The sequence below is a fragment of the Anguilla rostrata genome, chromosome 14 (assembly GCF_018555375.3).
Source record: "Anguilla rostrata isolate EN2019 chromosome 14, ASM1855537v3, whole genome shotgun sequence".
NCBI classification, from domain to species: domain Eukaryota; kingdom Metazoa; phylum Chordata; class Actinopteri; order Anguilliformes; family Anguillidae; genus Anguilla; species Anguilla rostrata.
This window is the reverse complement of record NC_057946.1, coordinates 17,564,703-17,582,008: the sequence shown is the minus strand read 5'-3', so window position 1 is coordinate 17,582,008 and position 17,306 is coordinate 17,564,703. Positions and strand designations below refer to the sequence as shown.

Sequence of the window (17,306 nt, the reverse complement as noted above, 5' to 3'; positions counted from 1 at the left end):
TTCTCATTGGCACCATTGTGTTATGAAGTCATTGCATTGCCAGAGCACAACTAAGACTGTGTGTTTGACATGCATTGAGGACTGACAAATGAGGGTGAAAGCACTAAGTTAGGCACATATTTCTAATATACCGTTGTTCCCTTCTTAAACATTTCCTTCAAGAATAATCAAATACAAAACCTATAGTGTCAGAAACCCTGAGATTGAAAGTCTTTAATGATATTCAGATCCACTCTTCCCAATATACTTAGTCTAAAATAGCTTTTTCATATTTTTAAAAAATATATACTTCTGCCAGTAAACCTGGGGGAGCTGAGTTTGCCCAGGTTGTAAATCTGAAGCAGAAATACTTTTTTCAATGTGTATTTTGAGAAAAGTATAGTGCTTTAAATGCCAGCACTTTTGCACCCCAAGTCTGCAACCGATACCAGACACCATAGATGGATTTGGTTTGAACATTAGTCCCCATCTTAAATGTCAGTCAACAAAAAACCCCAATATAAAGAAAACATTTTCATTTAAACTAAAGGTTCCACATCCTTACAGACCACCAAGTTACTTCAAGTAAGGTAGGTATAATAAACCAAGCGCGATCTCATTCTTAGTTAAAGGAAGGATGGGATGAGTAACTAATCCTGCATACCATTGCACATTCAGTTGGGTTTCTATTTGTTTGGCTGCTGAGGGCAAAATCAGTACCAGATTTGAAATGAAATAATACCAGTGGCACTAGAAGAGAATGTTCAAGTCAAATTGGGTGCCATCCCAAAAACCGTATCTAGCCACATTCAAACAGTATGGTTATTGTCTGTAGCAGGTCTTTTGACTGTGCCATTAAAGGTCTGGATTCTCGGTCTTGCCTGTGTTGCTGCGGTGATGAGGTTTGGAATCCTGGCGCCTGCTCGTGCTGGCAGGAATTGCTCCATGATGTCATCATCCCAGGCCGCTGAAAGTGCGTCACAGGGCCTTCTGACAGTACAGTTTGTAGGTTTCCCTGTGAGACCGCCCAGAATGCCTTGGTTCCTGAGCAGAAAGGAAGGAGGAGCGCACTGCAGGAGGTGCAGTGCCCAGCCGAGGGAGCTCCTATCTCTGGACGTGCCGGACGAAGGCCTGCACCAGCTGGATGAAGGGCTCCTGGCCCTCGGGACCCCCTTTAGAGCCTGGGGTCGACGGCTTGCTCTGGGGGGAGGGGAGCAGCCCACTGGCTGGAGATGAGGGAGACCCACGGCGGAAGTAACGGGACAGACTGGACAGGAGCGTGCTCTGAGGTGTGAAGAGAGATTCATCACTCAAGGAATTCCAAAGCAACTATCCAACCATGGTCTACTTCAGGGCTGCCCAACCCTGTTCCAGGAGACCTGCCACCCTGTATGATTTCACTCTCAAGCTACACTGCATACCTCATTCTACAGCTAGAAATCTTGTCAAGTTGCTAATTACAGTCAGGTGTGCCACATTAGGGATGAAATGAAAACCTATAGGGTGGTACATCTGCTGTAAAAGGGTTGGGCAGCCCTGGTCTACAGGTTATACATGCTTCAAGACTCAACAGTAATCTCAAATATTCAAACACCCATCAGAAGTCTTGTGCCAGTAAGACACTTAAAACAGGCTTTAAAACAGACAAATGGAGACAGAGAAACGGGTATACAGTTGATGACGCACCAGCTCTGAGCTGAGTTCCTGCTTCATCCTCTGTTTGTCTCTCAGGTGCACTGTGGGGTCCTTCAGGTATCGCACCGCCTGAGAGATCAACACGTAGAAGCAGTTCTCCATGGTAAAAACCAGCAGTGATCTGTGGGGAGAGAGATGCCAGTTAACTGACTGAGAACCACCACTGCATCCAGAAAAATGTAGCCTTTTGCCATCATCTTACTTCAGAGCTTGAGTTTCTTCAGATGAGGCCAAAGACCCAACACTTAGGGACGCTGGCTCTTTCTTCTTCTCAATCTGCAAGAAAAAGCAGGAAGACGTACACAAGCAACTCAGTTAAGCATGTACCCAAGCAGGCTTTGCCATTATTCACCAACAATACAAAGCAAAGCTCACATCACAAGAGGTACACAGGGCAGTACTGCGTATCACCTATTAAGATCAAACAGGAAGATCATTAAAATAATAAGTGAATAACAATTCATGGCGTCTCACCTCTCCCAGCATGCTCAGGGCCACGTTGATGGTGGCCAGGAGAGTTCCAAATGAAGGGGCAACGTCTGATTCAAAGGCCGGCGTGGTGAAGCTCAGCACAAACAGGGTGCGGTATTCCGCCAGGTCCAGAGACTGCACAGGAGACACAAGGCGAGAGCACTGTATCCAGAAGTATCCAGCGACGCCTGTTACTAAAACACGAGCTTCTCATACTCAGCGCCCAGCGCGTTACCTGGTCCAGCAGGATCTGGCAGCAGTCGGGGGTGAAGTGCTGCAGGGTGGCCAGCGTCTTGCTGAGGATCTTCAGGAGGCTGCACTGAACGGCCAGCAGGGCCTTCTGCTCCGCCTCGTCGCGCTCCCCAACCCCCGCCCCTGCCAGCTGCTTCGAGGGGGTCTGGGACCCCCGCTGGGCCCGGGACAGGGGTCCGGGGGGTAATGAGTCACCGTTCTTCGTCTAGACGAAAGGAAGGGCTTTCTGTGGTTTTTCTATTTATTTTACAATTTAATAAATATTGCCTCAACTTATGTATTAAAATGTAATCTTTAGGAGGAATACAGCAGGTCATTAAGATTTTCAGATCCGTACAGACTTGTTTTAAACATTATCATCACAGACAGAATTAAGGTTTTTAGACTATACAGCTGTGTTTAGACTGTACAGATGGGGAAACTTTTCAAAGTAAAAAAGAGCACAAAGCGTGTCAATTTAATGATGACCGATACCTACTCATAATGAGTTTCTCATGGTAATGAATGAAAACCTTGATGGTGAGGTCATTTTAGAACATTACAAAATATTGATTCGGATTAGATTGGGATTCCAATTGAATTCTCAAGATTTGGGTATATATTTTACATGCCAGAATTTATTAACTTTGTACTACTCACTGATCGCTTATCCATCATGAGATTACTACTTGCTTACACACAAAAAGCCGGCTCCCCTTACCTGGAGATAGTGATGCAGCATCTTCTTGCTGTGCAGAAGGTATGTACAGGTCTGGCACAGGTAACACAGATTCACCTGCCACAAACGGCAAACACATTTTTACTCCTATTACCAAACCAAGATGATGGAGGATGTGCTAGGGTGTGGTGCTGATGCAGCTGGTGATATGCAGTCAGTGATGACCAGGGGAGTCACGATTAGACCCGGTGGGTATGGGCATTCAGCCAGATATCAGGGAAATAAATGTATACACACTTAACTAAAGTACAGTAGTGCTAACTGTAAATGAACTATAAACATTATTCAAGTGAAAAAGTGGTCTAGCAGCAGTGCCTCACCTGAACATCTTGCAGGAGCTGCGGTAAGTGGAACTGCCACTCCTTACAGAAGCTGGACAGCTGCAGCAGGAAGCCCACGGTGTGGTCCGCTTCATCCAGACAGGCCAGGCTCTGCACGGTCCGCACCGCATTCAAACACTGAGGCAGAGGAGCCAGAGAGTCACGCCCAGCCACACCCATCTGACTGTCTGCCATACCGTCCTGACTGTGCCCACTGTACCGTCCTGACTCTTCAGACACTTAGTGAATCAGGGTCACGCTCATACGCTCACCCTCCTGAGAATGCCCTCACACACTGACACACACACACTGAAAGAGTGCACACAGCGGACCTGCAGGATGCGCTCCTGATGGACTCCCACAAAGTCCAGCGCCTCGTTCACAAAGTTGTAGCGCAGCGTCTTGAGCAGGCTCTCCATCAGGGACATGCAGAGCCGGTACACCCCGGGCCAGGAGGGCGTGTCCTGGGACTTCCGGGAGAAGCCGGAGCTCTGCAGGAGGAGGAGGAGGAGGAGGCGTGAGATAAGGAGGCACAGGGCCCGACGGGGGGTGAAGGCCCAGGACAGCGTACCCACAGCGCTTACCTGCGAGGCTCCGTTGCCGGTGATCTCGTACACGCTCAGCAGGGGCAGGCAGATGCTCTGAATCACACCAGCACCCGCCACCGCCACTGCGCCCTGAGGAAGAACACACAGGCTGTAGTGCACTAAACACACAGGCTGTAGTGCAGGAAACACACAGGCTGTAGTGCAGGAAACACACAGGCTGTAGTGCAGGAAACACACAGGCTGTAGTGCACTAAACACAGGCTGTAGTGCAGGAAACACACAGGCTGTAGTGCACTAAACACACAAGCTGTAGTGCAGTAAACACACAGGCTGTAGTGCACTAAACACACAGGCTGTAGTGCAGTAAACACACAGGCTGTAGTGCAGGAAACACACAGGCTGTAGTGCAGGAAACACACAGGCTGTAGTGCAGGAAACACACAGGCTGTAGTGCAGGAAACACACAGGCTGTAGTGCAGGAAACACACAAGCTGTAGTTCAGGAAACACAGGTCAAACTCCATTGGTATGCTAAAGCTGTCTAAATACAGGGCGCTGCTAAACACAACAGAAACACTTAGAGGATTCCATGCACTGACTATGTTAATGTCCTGTATCACTGTGAGCATGTCTGAGTGTGCGGTGTGGTGCTCACCTGTGCGGTGCGCGCGAGTGTGAGCAGCAGGTGCAGCGCAGCCTCAGTGAAGTACAGGTTCTGTTTGAGCCGCAGGCTCAGCTCCAGGGCGCTCAGCACCGAGGGCAGGACCGGCAGCTTGCGCAGCACCAGCGGCCAGTGCTCCCCGTCCTCATCCACCCTGCACAGCTCCTTCGCCAGGTGCAGCGCCAGCACACACACCTGCAGGAGAAACATACAGTCACTAAGCATGCACACACACCTTCAGGAGACACGCACCATCAGTGCACACGCACACACACACACACCTTCATGCAGGTATTTCTCTTAAAGAAATAAGCAAGTCTCGTAACAAACACCTATAAACCTACACCTGGGAGAGAAAGTATTGAAACCCAAACCCAGACCTGGGGGAGTGATCACAGAGTGTCCCAGAGCAGTGTTCCTAGAGCCTTTAAGCCCAGACAGATCCAATAAAACCACTCAGAATTACACTCCAACAGCCCAGCGAGTGTAAGGCCTCTCACCCCGTCTCTCTGGTCCTGATGCAGGCTCCGCGGAGCCACGTCCGTCTCCATGCTGTCTTTGTCCTCAGGGACGTCCCCTGCCAGAGCCACGTGACGCGTGCTGTCCATCAAGGCCAGGGCCTCGTCCTGCACCGTCTCGCACACGCACAGCAGGAGCTGGGGCAGCTGGGAAATCTCGCCACCTGATCCATCATCAACAGCACGGGTTAAGAACGCGCGGCACAGGCTCAGAACATGCAGCACAGGCTCGGAACACAGCCCACGCTGGGCACCAGGCCGTCTACGTCAGAGCAGCGCAGAGACACACTGACCGCTGAGGCCCTGGATCTGCAGGACGGAGATGAGAGCGGAGAACACTTTGGCCTTGGTCCTCTCCATCTGCTGCTGGTCCTCCTGCACAATGCTCTCCAGGATCAGAGAGAGCGGCAGCAGCACATCAGGGGCCGACGCCACCACGCTGAGGGGAGGGTGTGTAAAGGAAGGAGAGCAAGAGAAAAACCCACAGTGGGTTAATTGGCACATGAGAATTTTGCATTCAGCGAGTCATGAGTATTGCAATGGCAACAATGCCACTCTAGATGGCGCTTCAGCATTTTTTGTGTGTGTGAAAATTCCAACCTCTTCCAGTGTTTGAGCAGGATAAGCAGCAGTGTGGCCATCATGGAGCCCAGGCGTAGGCAGTGCACTGACATGGGCACCAGCAGCTGTGGACAGCAGAAGACCAGGGGTGAGGAAGCGTAAAGCACTAGCGCATTTCACTCTATACAGGCAAGAACCAGGGGTGTTACAGTCACTGGAACTGTATTCTTATTAGACCATACAATTTCTTGCACAAGCTACACATAACAGCCATATTTGAGGGACAAAGGTTGTGAAGCAGTCCAAATGTGGGAAACACCCCCATTTCGTATAAAACGTAATCATTTATAATCCACTGATAATGTTTAAATGTTTCAAAACGCTCACAGCAGATTTGGTGCCGTCCAACACGTCCATGAAGAGCTTTAGCCGGGTGGAGTCGTCTGTCAGCAGCATCACATCCGACTGGGCAGAAAACACAAGCACAGCAACCAATCAGAACGAAGCTCCGCATGGTTACCATGTCCTCTCAGCCAATAATACCAGGGATACCATTCCAACGGTACGGCTGCAGGAGCTACCAGGAGGCAGTGACCATACAGCAGTCAGGGTGCAAACAGGAAGTTACATCACGACGGCTCAGGAAGTCACTCACATGGCTGGTGGAGAGGATGAGCAGCATTCTCCAAGCGGAAATGAGCATCTGGCACTCGGAGAAGGAGCGGATCTCATCCTCCTCGGTCTCCGCCATGTGGCACACCAGGCATTTGACGTACTGGGACCAGTACTCATAACGCTTCCCCACAGAGAACCTCTTCAGAGTGTCCTTCAGAGACTGCTCCAGGGAGCCACTGAGAAACACACAGGCCACAATACAGAGGGATGTGTACGCTGTATAAAAACCTTTACCACATAACTGAATTATAAGGACATTTCATTTAAAAAGAAGTTGAATGCATACACACCCTCTTATGCAAGTTTAATTGTGGACTGCACTTTCCTCCGTAAAATTAACTTACCTGACCACGTAGTAGATTTCCAGGCCAATGATTTTCATGACAAAGGCACATGTTTCAAGAATGCAAGGCTGGAAAAGCAGATAAATTATCAGCATAAGAAAATAGTAGGCATTTTTCTTACACATCGTAAAACGCTTTCAATTTCATATTCATCATTAATAGACGACTAAAATAATAATGCATTTATTTATTAAAGAAACAGAACTGTTCAGAAGAGTCATACCTCTGTTGTGTCTGAAGGGGGAGGAAGAGTTCCAAAGAGGGTCGTCGTCAGATTTTCCCAAAACTTCTCTCTGGCAGGAAATAGTCATGTGTTCATTTTAAAATGTCAGTCAGCAGCCAATTTACAGTATACTCCTGAGTATATGGAACCTTAAGCCAATCAATGACTTAAATACTTAATTGCAGGAACATGCAGAAAACAAGTAGACACACTGGCCCTCCCAGATTTGAGTGGGAGACCCCTGATGTACAGGAAGTCTTAGTGCTAATAAGTGAGTGTGGGTGAGGGTGGGAGAGGGCGTGGCGCTCACTTGGTCCGCAGCACTGAGATGGCGCTCTCTCGCCGGTCCTGCCACAGGGCGTGGAGGAAGGCCACTGCAGCCCGGTGCAACAGCGGGGGGCACCAGTACTTCCCCTGCTGCCGGGAGTCGATCAGGTCCAGCACCACCTGCAGACAGCTCCACTCCCCCAGCAGGAACTCCTGCACACAAGCGGTTAGCGTGTCACTGCACAGTGCAAACACCGCAGTCACGCCAGCGCACTCATGAGCATCTTATTATTCCGTTCTCAAACATTCAACAGCATTGACGTGACAACGCACTCCAATCTTCTTAATACAGACTTCACCTATGGAACCACAAGTCATTGAGACTCTCACCTTTGACCCCTCAGGCCCGTCTTTTACTTCCAGGTTGAGGAAAAGCTCAATTAGGCCAGGCTGCGTTTCCACAGCAACAGTCAAAAACTCCAGGGTCATGACCTTGATGCGCACATCCTCGGTCTTGCTCTGCAGCCTGATCAGGAAAGCGTCTCGGATCGCTGCCGCGTCACTGCCCAGGCACGCGTACACTGACATGGGGGCCACCTGCCAATCAAATCAAACCAAAGCCTAACTGGACAATCCCAACCTGAAGCACAAAGGATTTTACACCTTAAACTGGATGTTCTATATAACACTGCTGAGATGAGGCCTGCAGATTGGCAGGTGAGGCAGGTTACCGTGGCAGAGGGGTCTCTTGCAGACGCAATCGGTTGTGCAGCCACCTGAAATGTCAGTTTGTATGTGTAGATGTAACTATCGCAGTGAATGCAATCTTTAGATTGTTGGCCAGGGGCACACCTTGAAATCAAAAATTTGGCATCAGGGTAGCTCACTTAAGTTTGAACGTAAAAAGGTGAAATAATGCTTACATATTTACATTAATTACATATTGGCAGGGCACCAAAACATTAAAAAAACATTTTATTTAACAAGGTACACGTTCAGGTAGTCTTCTTTACAGCTTTTCAGGGAACAAACTACATTTGGTACCTGCCTACTTCTTGCATAATGCTAAAACTATCTGGACCTACCACATGCTAAAAATAAATGCTTGTGAATGCATCATAAACAAGAGGCTTTGTTTAAGAAAACAATGATATGATGAATACGCCAGGGTAAAGAATTTCCTCCGGAAATGTGCCAAGTATTTTGAGAAAAGCCAAAGGGCTCGGCCACCAGGGGGCAGTGGTCTCACCGTGCTGTGTCAGAGCCTGCTCCAGCGGCGACACCACGTCAGACGGAGGCTTCAGCCGGATCACGTTGTTGGTGACGGAGAAGGCCAGTTTCACCGTCTGGATGAGGATCTGGCCTGGACCCTCAGACCCACCGCTGCAAACAGGGAGGGAGTGACAGGAAGTACTCAAACACAGTGAACACCACACCACACTACACTGCAATACAGACCCCACTCCACACACACACCACCCACACCCACACAACAATACACTACACCACACTACACCCCACAGACCCCACTCCACACACCAATATACCACACACACCCCACACCCCATACCCTACACAGCCTGAGGAGTTCACCTGCTGGGCTGGGCTGCCAGCACCACATCGATGGTGTCCACCCCGATTCCCATGATGTTCACCACTGCCTGGCCTGCGTCAGTGTTGGCCAGGCTGTAGATACAGAGGGACTGCAGACTGGGGGTGCTGCAGGAACAGGAACAGGGATCAGCAGTTAGACTTGCATAACTTACATAACCTAACGGTGACAGCATGGGAAAATGCAAAAACGCAGCGAGTAGACCCGCCCTTCCGTACCTTCCCTGCGACTCTCCTTCAGGACTCAGGTTAAGAATGGCATGGATGAGCTCCAGGATCAGGTAGCCTGGGGGCAGGGAGCAAAGTGAGGGGTGACTAGTGTGTCCGAGCGGGGTTAGAGCACAGAAACAAGGCTTTCCCTTCCCCAGGGCTCCACAAGCACCACACAACAAGCTAAACTTCATTTACAAACATAAAAAGAATAAAATCACTAAATAAGACCTAGTGTAAGAAGTTCCGCTGCGAACTCCACGACGAATCACCCATAAATAAATGCCTTGCCTCCTCATACCTATCCTCTCTCTCACTCCATAGGTGTTGTAGCGCCACTTGTGGTAGGTGGGCAGCATCTCCTTCAGCACCAGCAGCACACAGGGGACCAGGCCTTTGTTCTGGGTGCTTCCCAGCTGGCCCTGAAGGGGAAAAAATGCACGCAAATTCATTTACAGCCATTTTCATCATCGTGTCATTTAAAGCTTTGTGAACAGAGAGGGCCGGTCTTCTGAAGATAAGCATTACAGTTTAATTAAGTGATGAATCCGTGTCTGTCCATCACGCAAGGGGCTCAGCCAGCAGAGGCCCAGACCTCTGAATGAGGAGGAGGAGCCATTTCATTACCTTGACGAGGGTGGTGACGAGGCGCAGGAAAGCAATGGTGACCGCGTACTCGCCCCGAGGCTGCTCGATCAGCACCAGCAGGTTGCCATAGTTACCGGCCTTCATGCCCTCAGCACTAAAAACGGACACCACAGGGGAAAGACGGAGGGATGCATCACACGTTCATATAGAATGCCACATGAACGTGTATCATTTCTCTTTCCCAAATGCTTATTGTTATTCCGATTCCCAGTAGAACTTGAGAAGGCTCACTTTCCACCCCCTTGTTGAATGAAATGTGCGAGGTCCACTGGGGGGGGGGGGGGGGGACTCACCTGATGGACTGCGCCATGTTGGTGAGGGGGGTGGAGGCGAATGGAAGGAAGCCAGTGTGGTGTAAGCTGGACCAAACCTAAGCAGAAGACAAGGGATTTTAGTAGGAAGTGTTGGCGTCTCTCAGGGAGTCAAAGACACAAACCCAGAACCCGTTCTGCTCCTCGTACCTTCCCAGGCATCCGTGCAGCCAGCACAATCAGGCAGCTCACACAGGAGGCTATCACATCCACAGGGGGGTTTATCACCGAGGTCAGTCTGAACAAGAAAGGCACACAGTCAATAGAGATCATTCTCCTAAGCCCCAGGCCTGACTGCACAAGTGCATAACTCAATGGCATAGGAAAGGGAGGCAGCGCTCTGGTTGTGATCTGAACCCAGGAGCTCTCACCTCTGCAGCAGCATGTAGATGCGGGAGGTGATGGGCAGGAGGCAGTCAGACACGGTCCAGTCGGTGCTGATCACCTTGTGCACCAGGTCCAGGATGGGCTTCACCCTCTCGCAGTGCATGATCACGTCTGGGGGGGAAGCAGAGGGGAGGGCCGAGGTCATGGCGCTGTCGTTGGCAGACGGCAGGGTGGGCAGAGGGGGGGTCGTGGTGGCGGGCAGGGCAGGTGGGGGGGGGGGGGGGCGGCAGGGCAGGCAGAGGGAGGCTGGGGCACGTGCGGGCACGGGCAGAGGGAGGGGCGGGACACGTGCGGGGCAGGCAGTGGGGGGCGGGGCCACGTGCGGGGCAGGCAGAGGGGAGGCGGACAGGCTCACCCGCAGTGGAGACCACGTGCAGCAGCATCTCGATCTCGCAGGTGAACAGCGTCCAGGAGCTGTAGGAGTAATCCCAGCGCACCATGTAGCCCTGCTCCCCAGGGACCACCTGACCCAGGGAGCCCTGAGGCATGCGCAGATTGGTCTGGCCCAGACCTACGGGAGGACCACCATGTTAATAACTCACACAGTTCCCTACAGCGACACAATTTAACATACAAATCTATGCACAACCAGGAAGCCAATTAAAAACAAAACTGTCCTATAAAAGAGGCAAGCGAGCGCACACATTCGCATCATCATGAATGGCTGATTAAACGTGTTCACATTAAAAGCTCAGCCCTGCCGGTCTGTGCAGTAGCGCCTCGTACCGAGCGGGTAGAGGAGCTTGGGGGTCTGCCTGCGCCACAGGGTCTCGTCCTCCCGGGACATGATGTCACTGGGCTTGTGTTTGTACACCTCCGTGTAGAAGATCATCTTGTCCAGAAAGCTGTAGACCTGTAAGACAAGCAGTAAGCGTTAGCAGCATGGCCCTGCCTGAGACATGAGGACCGGTGTGAAGAGCAGAGCCTGCTCCCGGGGCTGTGCTGTACCTTCTTGGCGGTGGGCTTGTCAGACAGCAGTGCGGTCAGCAGCTGCAGAAGCGGGCCGATCTTGTGAGGGAACATCCCCACAGCGCTGTCCAGGATCATCCCCAGTCCCGCCGTCGGCTTCTGCACAAACCAAATCAGCATCAGAATTCACCCCAAGAAACCAAAGCCCAGCCCAGGCCTGGCTTCAACACACCTGAAGCATTCTCAGCAAACCTGCATGTTAAATTTCAGCGCGTTTGAATTGCAAGTGCTGACACATTTATAAATAGGCCGGTGATTAATTACTGAAGACATTTAACCATCTTTTTTTCTTTTAAACAGCACAATCTGTTTTTTTAGGAATATCATCTGTCCCAGAATTTTCTCTTATATGAGGTCTATTCACAGAAGTGGAGTGCACAAAGATGAATGGGGGAAGCATTATCTAAATACAACAATAATGTTCACTTATATTCTGAAACAACCCAGAGAGTAAATAATTGTGCTATTTTAAAATCCTGTAATTCCCTCAACTCACAGTCTCCCAGAAGAGCTCAGCCAGGTTAGGAGCAGCGAGGACTTCGCACGCCACGTTTATCAGGTGCTGGAAAAAAAGACCATGTTACAGCCTGGTGGGAGCCAACTATTTCCACCCATCCACAGCGAGCCAAAGAGCTCCTGTCTGCTCTTCACCTTGTATCCTCCTTCACTGTTCAAGTCACACTCTTACCTGCTGGCTTCCAAGGGTTTCCTCTTCAAAGGAGGTGATGACGAAGGAGATGAGTCCGTAAACACACATGCGCGCCGTACTGGCCGTGCACTGAAAGACAAGCGAAGAGTGAGCAGCAGACACCAGCGATATCTGAGTTCACTTTCTGCATTAATACTGATGGACAGACAAGATGGGCCTCATAAAACCTATGACCAGAAATACAAGTGTGGGCAAATACGTGTGCCAAAAAGACTAATAACACAAATTAAAGATTTTGAGGCAGAAGGGCAGTAAGTCAGAGAAAATATGTGAACGCTGTTGTACTGAGCATGTGCAGGGATGACTGAAGTCGCCAGTTTATCACTTACATTGGTGGCACTGCTACCCAGCGCCTGGAGCATGGTGGTCAGGTACTGGAACACAGCGAGCTGCAGGGAAGTGTTGCCGATCCGACGCACAACAGCACTGGATTCGTCTGGGCTGAGGGTGTGCCGCAGCAGAACCCAAGCCAACAGAACCGGGGCGTGGTGCGGGATGTCTCCGAAAGTCAGCAGAATCTGGTCCATCTCCTGAAGAGGTTCAGAAGTGAAGAACAGGGTGGTGTTACAAATCTTTACAATAAGACCACCTAACATGCTCCGAGCTAGAGAGCAGAACTTCAGAGTTAAAAACTGACCAGTCAACAGCACTGGAAATAAAACCTGAAGCAGCCCACAAAATGAAGCACTTATTATCACCTATGCAACTGACAAAACTGATAATTTCCACTGATAAAAAAACTAAAAGAATTGATTACATCCCCAAAATAATATAGCAGGAGGGGGACTACCTGAAAGACATGCTTTTTATGTTTGTTTTCTTTTGCATATATACATATAAACCTGTATCACATGCACCAGGCTCCATCTTCAGCCTTCAGGTTTCTAGCTGAAGTATTTAGGTTTAACTTCTATACAGAAGCCAGTCAGGTAGGAGGCATGCCAGGTACTCTCAAAAGACTGGCTCAAGTAACTCATCCTTGCTCATCTTCCAACACAAAACATTAATGGCCAGTATACAATGTACAGCACAGACTAGTAATGTGATCTTACTTTGCAGATGTCAGGACAATTTGAAAACTGGTGCTGCTCTGTGCGATCCTCAAGAGCACACTTGTGCAGGAAATCAATGTCCATCCCCTCCACCAGGATCAGAGAACTTAGGTACCTGCAAAACAGTGCAGGGGAAAAGCAAATAAAAATGTTAAACATTCAGCAAGAATCACCACCACACAAACAAGGCATAAGAACATCAAGAATGGCAAGACAAATATAAATCAGAAGCAGGGATCTGCTGATTCTCACCCAATCCGATCAACCAGCACATCCATACTCTTGTCTACCAGATGTCTGTTTGTCTGCCTTTGTCCAAAACCTTGTTCCTTGAAGATCTTGGTAAGGGAGAGCAGGTCTGCTGGTGCCATCTCGAAGTAGGCATAGTACACAAAGAGGATTTCCAAAAGGAGGGACTGCTCCCGAAGACACTGCAGGAACCAACGAGACGCCTGCCTCTCCGTCTCCACAGAGCAAAGAGATACAGTGCTAAATGTCCATTACACGGCCACAGCAGCACAGACACCAGGCACCACAGTGCTAAAGACCAGAGTACACTAAGCCACATCACATTCACATAAACAGGATTGAAATAATGTAAGAATAGACTGGCTTTGTGTACATGCAGTGCAATTCTGGGAAATTAACTGAACAACCAAGACATTAAGAATAAATACATAATAATATTTTTTAAATGTACCATGAGGTTTCCATGGGTCTCCCATGTTGGTGCCTCAGCTTTGAACAGGGTCTCAAACTGCTGTTGGTACTTGATCACAAGGTCCTTCTCCAACTTGCTCACACAGTTGGAGTACTCCGCCTGAGTGATGAATTAACAGCGTCACCACTGGAGACAAGCAAGGGCTGGAATGCTCAACTCTTATTGTGAAATTTCATATTCTACACGTTAGGCCTCTGCCTTGCTCAGTCACATATTACAGTTCAATTCCGCCCAGTCAAACAGGGTTCTCTAAGACACTCAGCCTCTGCAGGCAGCTACACTACATTTCCCCCACACCGATATGAGCACCACACCCTGAATGGATGCCTCTCATCCTGGAAGAAGGTCAGGAGGAGCAGCACACAGCGCAACAGACAGATCCGCTCCTCATAGTAATAGTCAGCAATCTACACAGAGAGACAGGAAGCAGTCAGGGACAGTGGCAATGCTACACATAAACACACAAGTCAACATGTTCATAGAGATGACAAGTGAGGATGAATACAGGTGCATTTATGCAGCACGTGAATGCAATAACAAAGAGCTTCTACACTAAATTATACCTGGATTAAATCATTTAAAATGATGAAAAATACCCAATGTTACACTCGCGTTCTAAATGTCACATATGTCCTAAAATGTCCTATTACTCGGTGGAATCCATGACACCATTGATACAAACATGAGCCCTGGGACCACTGGCAGCAAAGCAGCACAAAATTGTGTATGATCCTCCATCACATATGACATGAGATATGAGGTGCTTTTCCTTGTATGCAGCATTTTTGTTGACAGTGTTCAACTCCAATGAACAAAGAGAATGGAAGAATTTATAAGATGGTCTTCAATTTTAAATCTTCAGAATTTATAACAGGGTTTGCCCATTCATTACATAATTATCCCAAATACTACATGAAGATAAGGTAACACAAATAGTGGCTGATTTAGCAATACACACCTTCAACAGCAGGGCTTGACTCTGCCTTTCATCCTGTAGGACAGACTGACAACATAAAATGTACAATTATTACAATGTCTTAAACCCCCTGATAAGAGATTCTCTGAAGGGTTTATACAAGATATACACAAGCTGTCAACAGCACAGTATTTGTATTGATTTACACTCACATCAGTCATCACAGTGGTTCACAATATATTAAACGTCATCTGTATCATACGGTAAGTAACATTACCCTAACATACCAAATCAGAATCTAGAGAATTTTTCACTTGCTCCTTCACTGTCCTCCCTACCACATTATCTATTTCTATTCATTTAACACACCACTGAAGTCAACTTCCTTTGCCTAGTGCACAAAAAAATCTTCCAAGACAATTATACAAATTATGCAGTTATGCACATGTAGAATTACACATATTCAAAGGGTTTATACCTTTCTTGAAATTATGTTGACTTATTTCTGTATTCAGTCAGTCAAAATGTGAATATATACACTCTCTCTCTGGTCATGCTAGTGTCACAGACACAAGTGCTTAATGACATTATATTTCTATCAATGATGACGTTGCACAGTCTATGACATATGATGATGATTTTGAAAGTGTTAGGCTGGACATATGTAGGATACTTCACAGAAAGTGTTACCCATTTATCCTCCAACTACTGTGTCTTTGCATTGTAGGGACTCTGTACCTTCATGGTATTGCGAGTCCCTCTGTAATCCTCCTGCAAGTAACATTCCAATATCTGTACACTCTGCTGTTCATCCAGACCCTGAAAGAAATTGAAATATATCAGGCTTACTTCTAAAATTCAAAGCCAACCTCCATACCCACAGATACTTACCAGGATTTTACTGATTCTCAAGCCAAAGTCTTTCATTGGTTGGGTAACATTCTTATCAGCCTTCAACTTGTCAGCTGACGATGTACTACAAGAGGGAATACAAATTTCAGAACAAACACTTTATCATAATTTATTACATTTTGGCATGAATAACCAAGCCAAGGTAATAGGACACATACCTCAGCAGAACATGCTAAATCATAACATACCTGGGTGTTTTGTAGTAACACAATCCCAAGTGCAAGCGCTCCCAATTTCGGTCCAGTTCTGCTTCGATTTGGGCCTTGGTGCATGAAGAAAAAAAATAGACTGACAATACTGGACTGTATCACATTCTCCCTCAGTCAACTAAAGACAGTATACTAAGTTTGTGAAACTTAGTGAAGTATAGACTATGTGTTACATGAACTATGGCTAGAACAACACTATAATACCAAAATATCACTTTTTCACATACGTCTAAGTCTAGAATCAAATATTCCCAAGTTTCAAATTATATTCGAAACCTAGCAACTAATTCTCCACTTAGCTGGATGCAAAAAGTAGCATCTACATTGTACTAGCTATGTTCATCAGCAGCACATGAACGCATACTGTTAAATCGGTCGTACCGGTTCTCTCAATGCTGATCTTCCCAGCAGGATGGTCCATAGCTCTCGACTGCTCCTGCAAAAACAGACGCTCGTTACAAAATCAGGTTTCATACCTGCCTGCCATTCCACTCAGTCCACTCTTTTTACACGATCGTATCAAAAGTATTAGCCAAACCTGCTTTTTCATCTAGCTAACGTTAGCTGTCAATTTGGCTAAGACAAAGGCGACAAATGAATTAAGTAATGTAGTGTGATTAGCGTGGACTGCCAGTCATATGGAATTTTACGTAATACGTAGGTAACCTAAATAAAAGCTTGCTCGTCCAAATAACTCGTCCGTGAGTTACATATTTAAAATGAGTAACTAGCCAGCCAACGTTCCTTGGCAAATTATTTATGATAGGAGACACTATTAATTAGTTACAAACTTAGCGTGATAACAAGTTAGGTATATTAGCAATGTGTCGGTTTGGCTTTCAATACATTTTAGCTTTCGTTTCACAGCCAAAGTTGTCAGCCAGACTTGCTTAGGTAAAGATAGCTAGCACTAGAAGTACTTTTCATGTATAAAACAACGACTGTCAAGAACGAAACGTGCTGAATTTCAACATCTCTCTTAAAATATACGTTTGCGGGGCGTGCTTTTAAAACTAACGTGCGCTAAATGTTCAAAGTGCACACGCGTTCCCTCTCGAATAAAACTGGCTCTAGCTTGTTAGCCTGCTAGCTGATGACATACAGGAAGATTTAATCAGCTAATTACGCGCTCACAAATTTTTCGACGTTGCTACATTTATTTTACAGCAATAGTCTCCAGTGTAAAGGTCATTCGACAAAATACGACGTATGCAAAATAATTTATTTAAAAAAATAACCCTTTATTTTTTTCTTTCAATACCTTCCACACATCTTCGAGGCCGCCATCTTCCCCCCCTCCACGTGACCCGTCAATGCGCGCACCTTCGTCATCTGACCAATCAGTGTTTAGGGAGTTTGACCTCCGAGGAAGTACGTAATCGTGAATAATAAATAAAATTAAAATAATGTTATTTCACTG

General features: G+C 47.6%; 1 protein-coding gene across 1 annotated transcript; it reads right to left on the bottom strand.

Annotated features, from left to right (window-relative positions):
* Window positions 1-198: 198 nt before the first annotated feature.
* On the bottom strand, window positions 199-17,298 carry nup188 (nucleoporin 188). The gene is made up of 44 exons (XM_064308895.1): window positions 17,148-17,298; window positions 16,268-16,322; window positions 15,866-15,939; window positions 15,657-15,741; window positions 15,504-15,584; window positions 14,808-14,852; window positions 14,164-14,256; window positions 13,829-13,948; window positions 13,381-13,592; window positions 13,129-13,243; window positions 12,406-12,606; window positions 12,056-12,145; window positions 11,864-11,929; window positions 11,347-11,466; window positions 11,125-11,251; window positions 10,754-10,909; window positions 10,383-10,509; window positions 10,162-10,249; window positions 9,994-10,070; window positions 9,680-9,794; window positions 9,354-9,474; window positions 9,062-9,128; window positions 8,825-8,950; window positions 8,378-8,614; window positions 7,963-8,083; window positions 7,622-7,828; window positions 7,275-7,444; window positions 6,965-7,034; window positions 6,742-6,809; window positions 6,378-6,573; window positions 6,110-6,187; window positions 5,762-5,847; window positions 5,455-5,600; window positions 5,144-5,325; window positions 4,638-4,838; window positions 4,020-4,112; window positions 3,768-3,926; window positions 3,436-3,573; window positions 3,098-3,172; window positions 2,381-2,602; window positions 2,149-2,280; window positions 1,877-1,950; window positions 1,666-1,795; window positions 199-1,263 (listed from the first exon to the last, which is right to left on the bottom strand). Exons 1-44 carry the CDS (start codon window positions 17,216-17,218, stop codon window positions 1,084-1,086), a joined length of 5,397 nt encoding a protein of 1,798 aa, XP_064164965.1. The 5' UTR covers window positions 17,219-17,298; the 3' UTR covers window positions 199-1,083.
* Window positions 17,299-17,306: the final 8 nt, after the last annotated feature.

Coding starts and splice junctions, on each gene's coding strand:
- nup188 (XM_064308895.1), bottom strand. CDS start 17,218: ATGACGAAGGTGCGCGCATTGACGGGTCACGTGGAGGGGGGGAAGATG. Junction 13,593..13,828: donor AGACCCATGGAAACCTCATG/GTACATTTAAAA, acceptor TGCTCTGTGGAG/ACGGAGAGGCAGGCGTCTCG. Junction 6,574..6,741: donor GAAATCTACTACGTGGTCAG/GTAAGTTAATTT, acceptor TGTGTTTCTCAG/TGGCTCCCTGGAGCAGTCTC.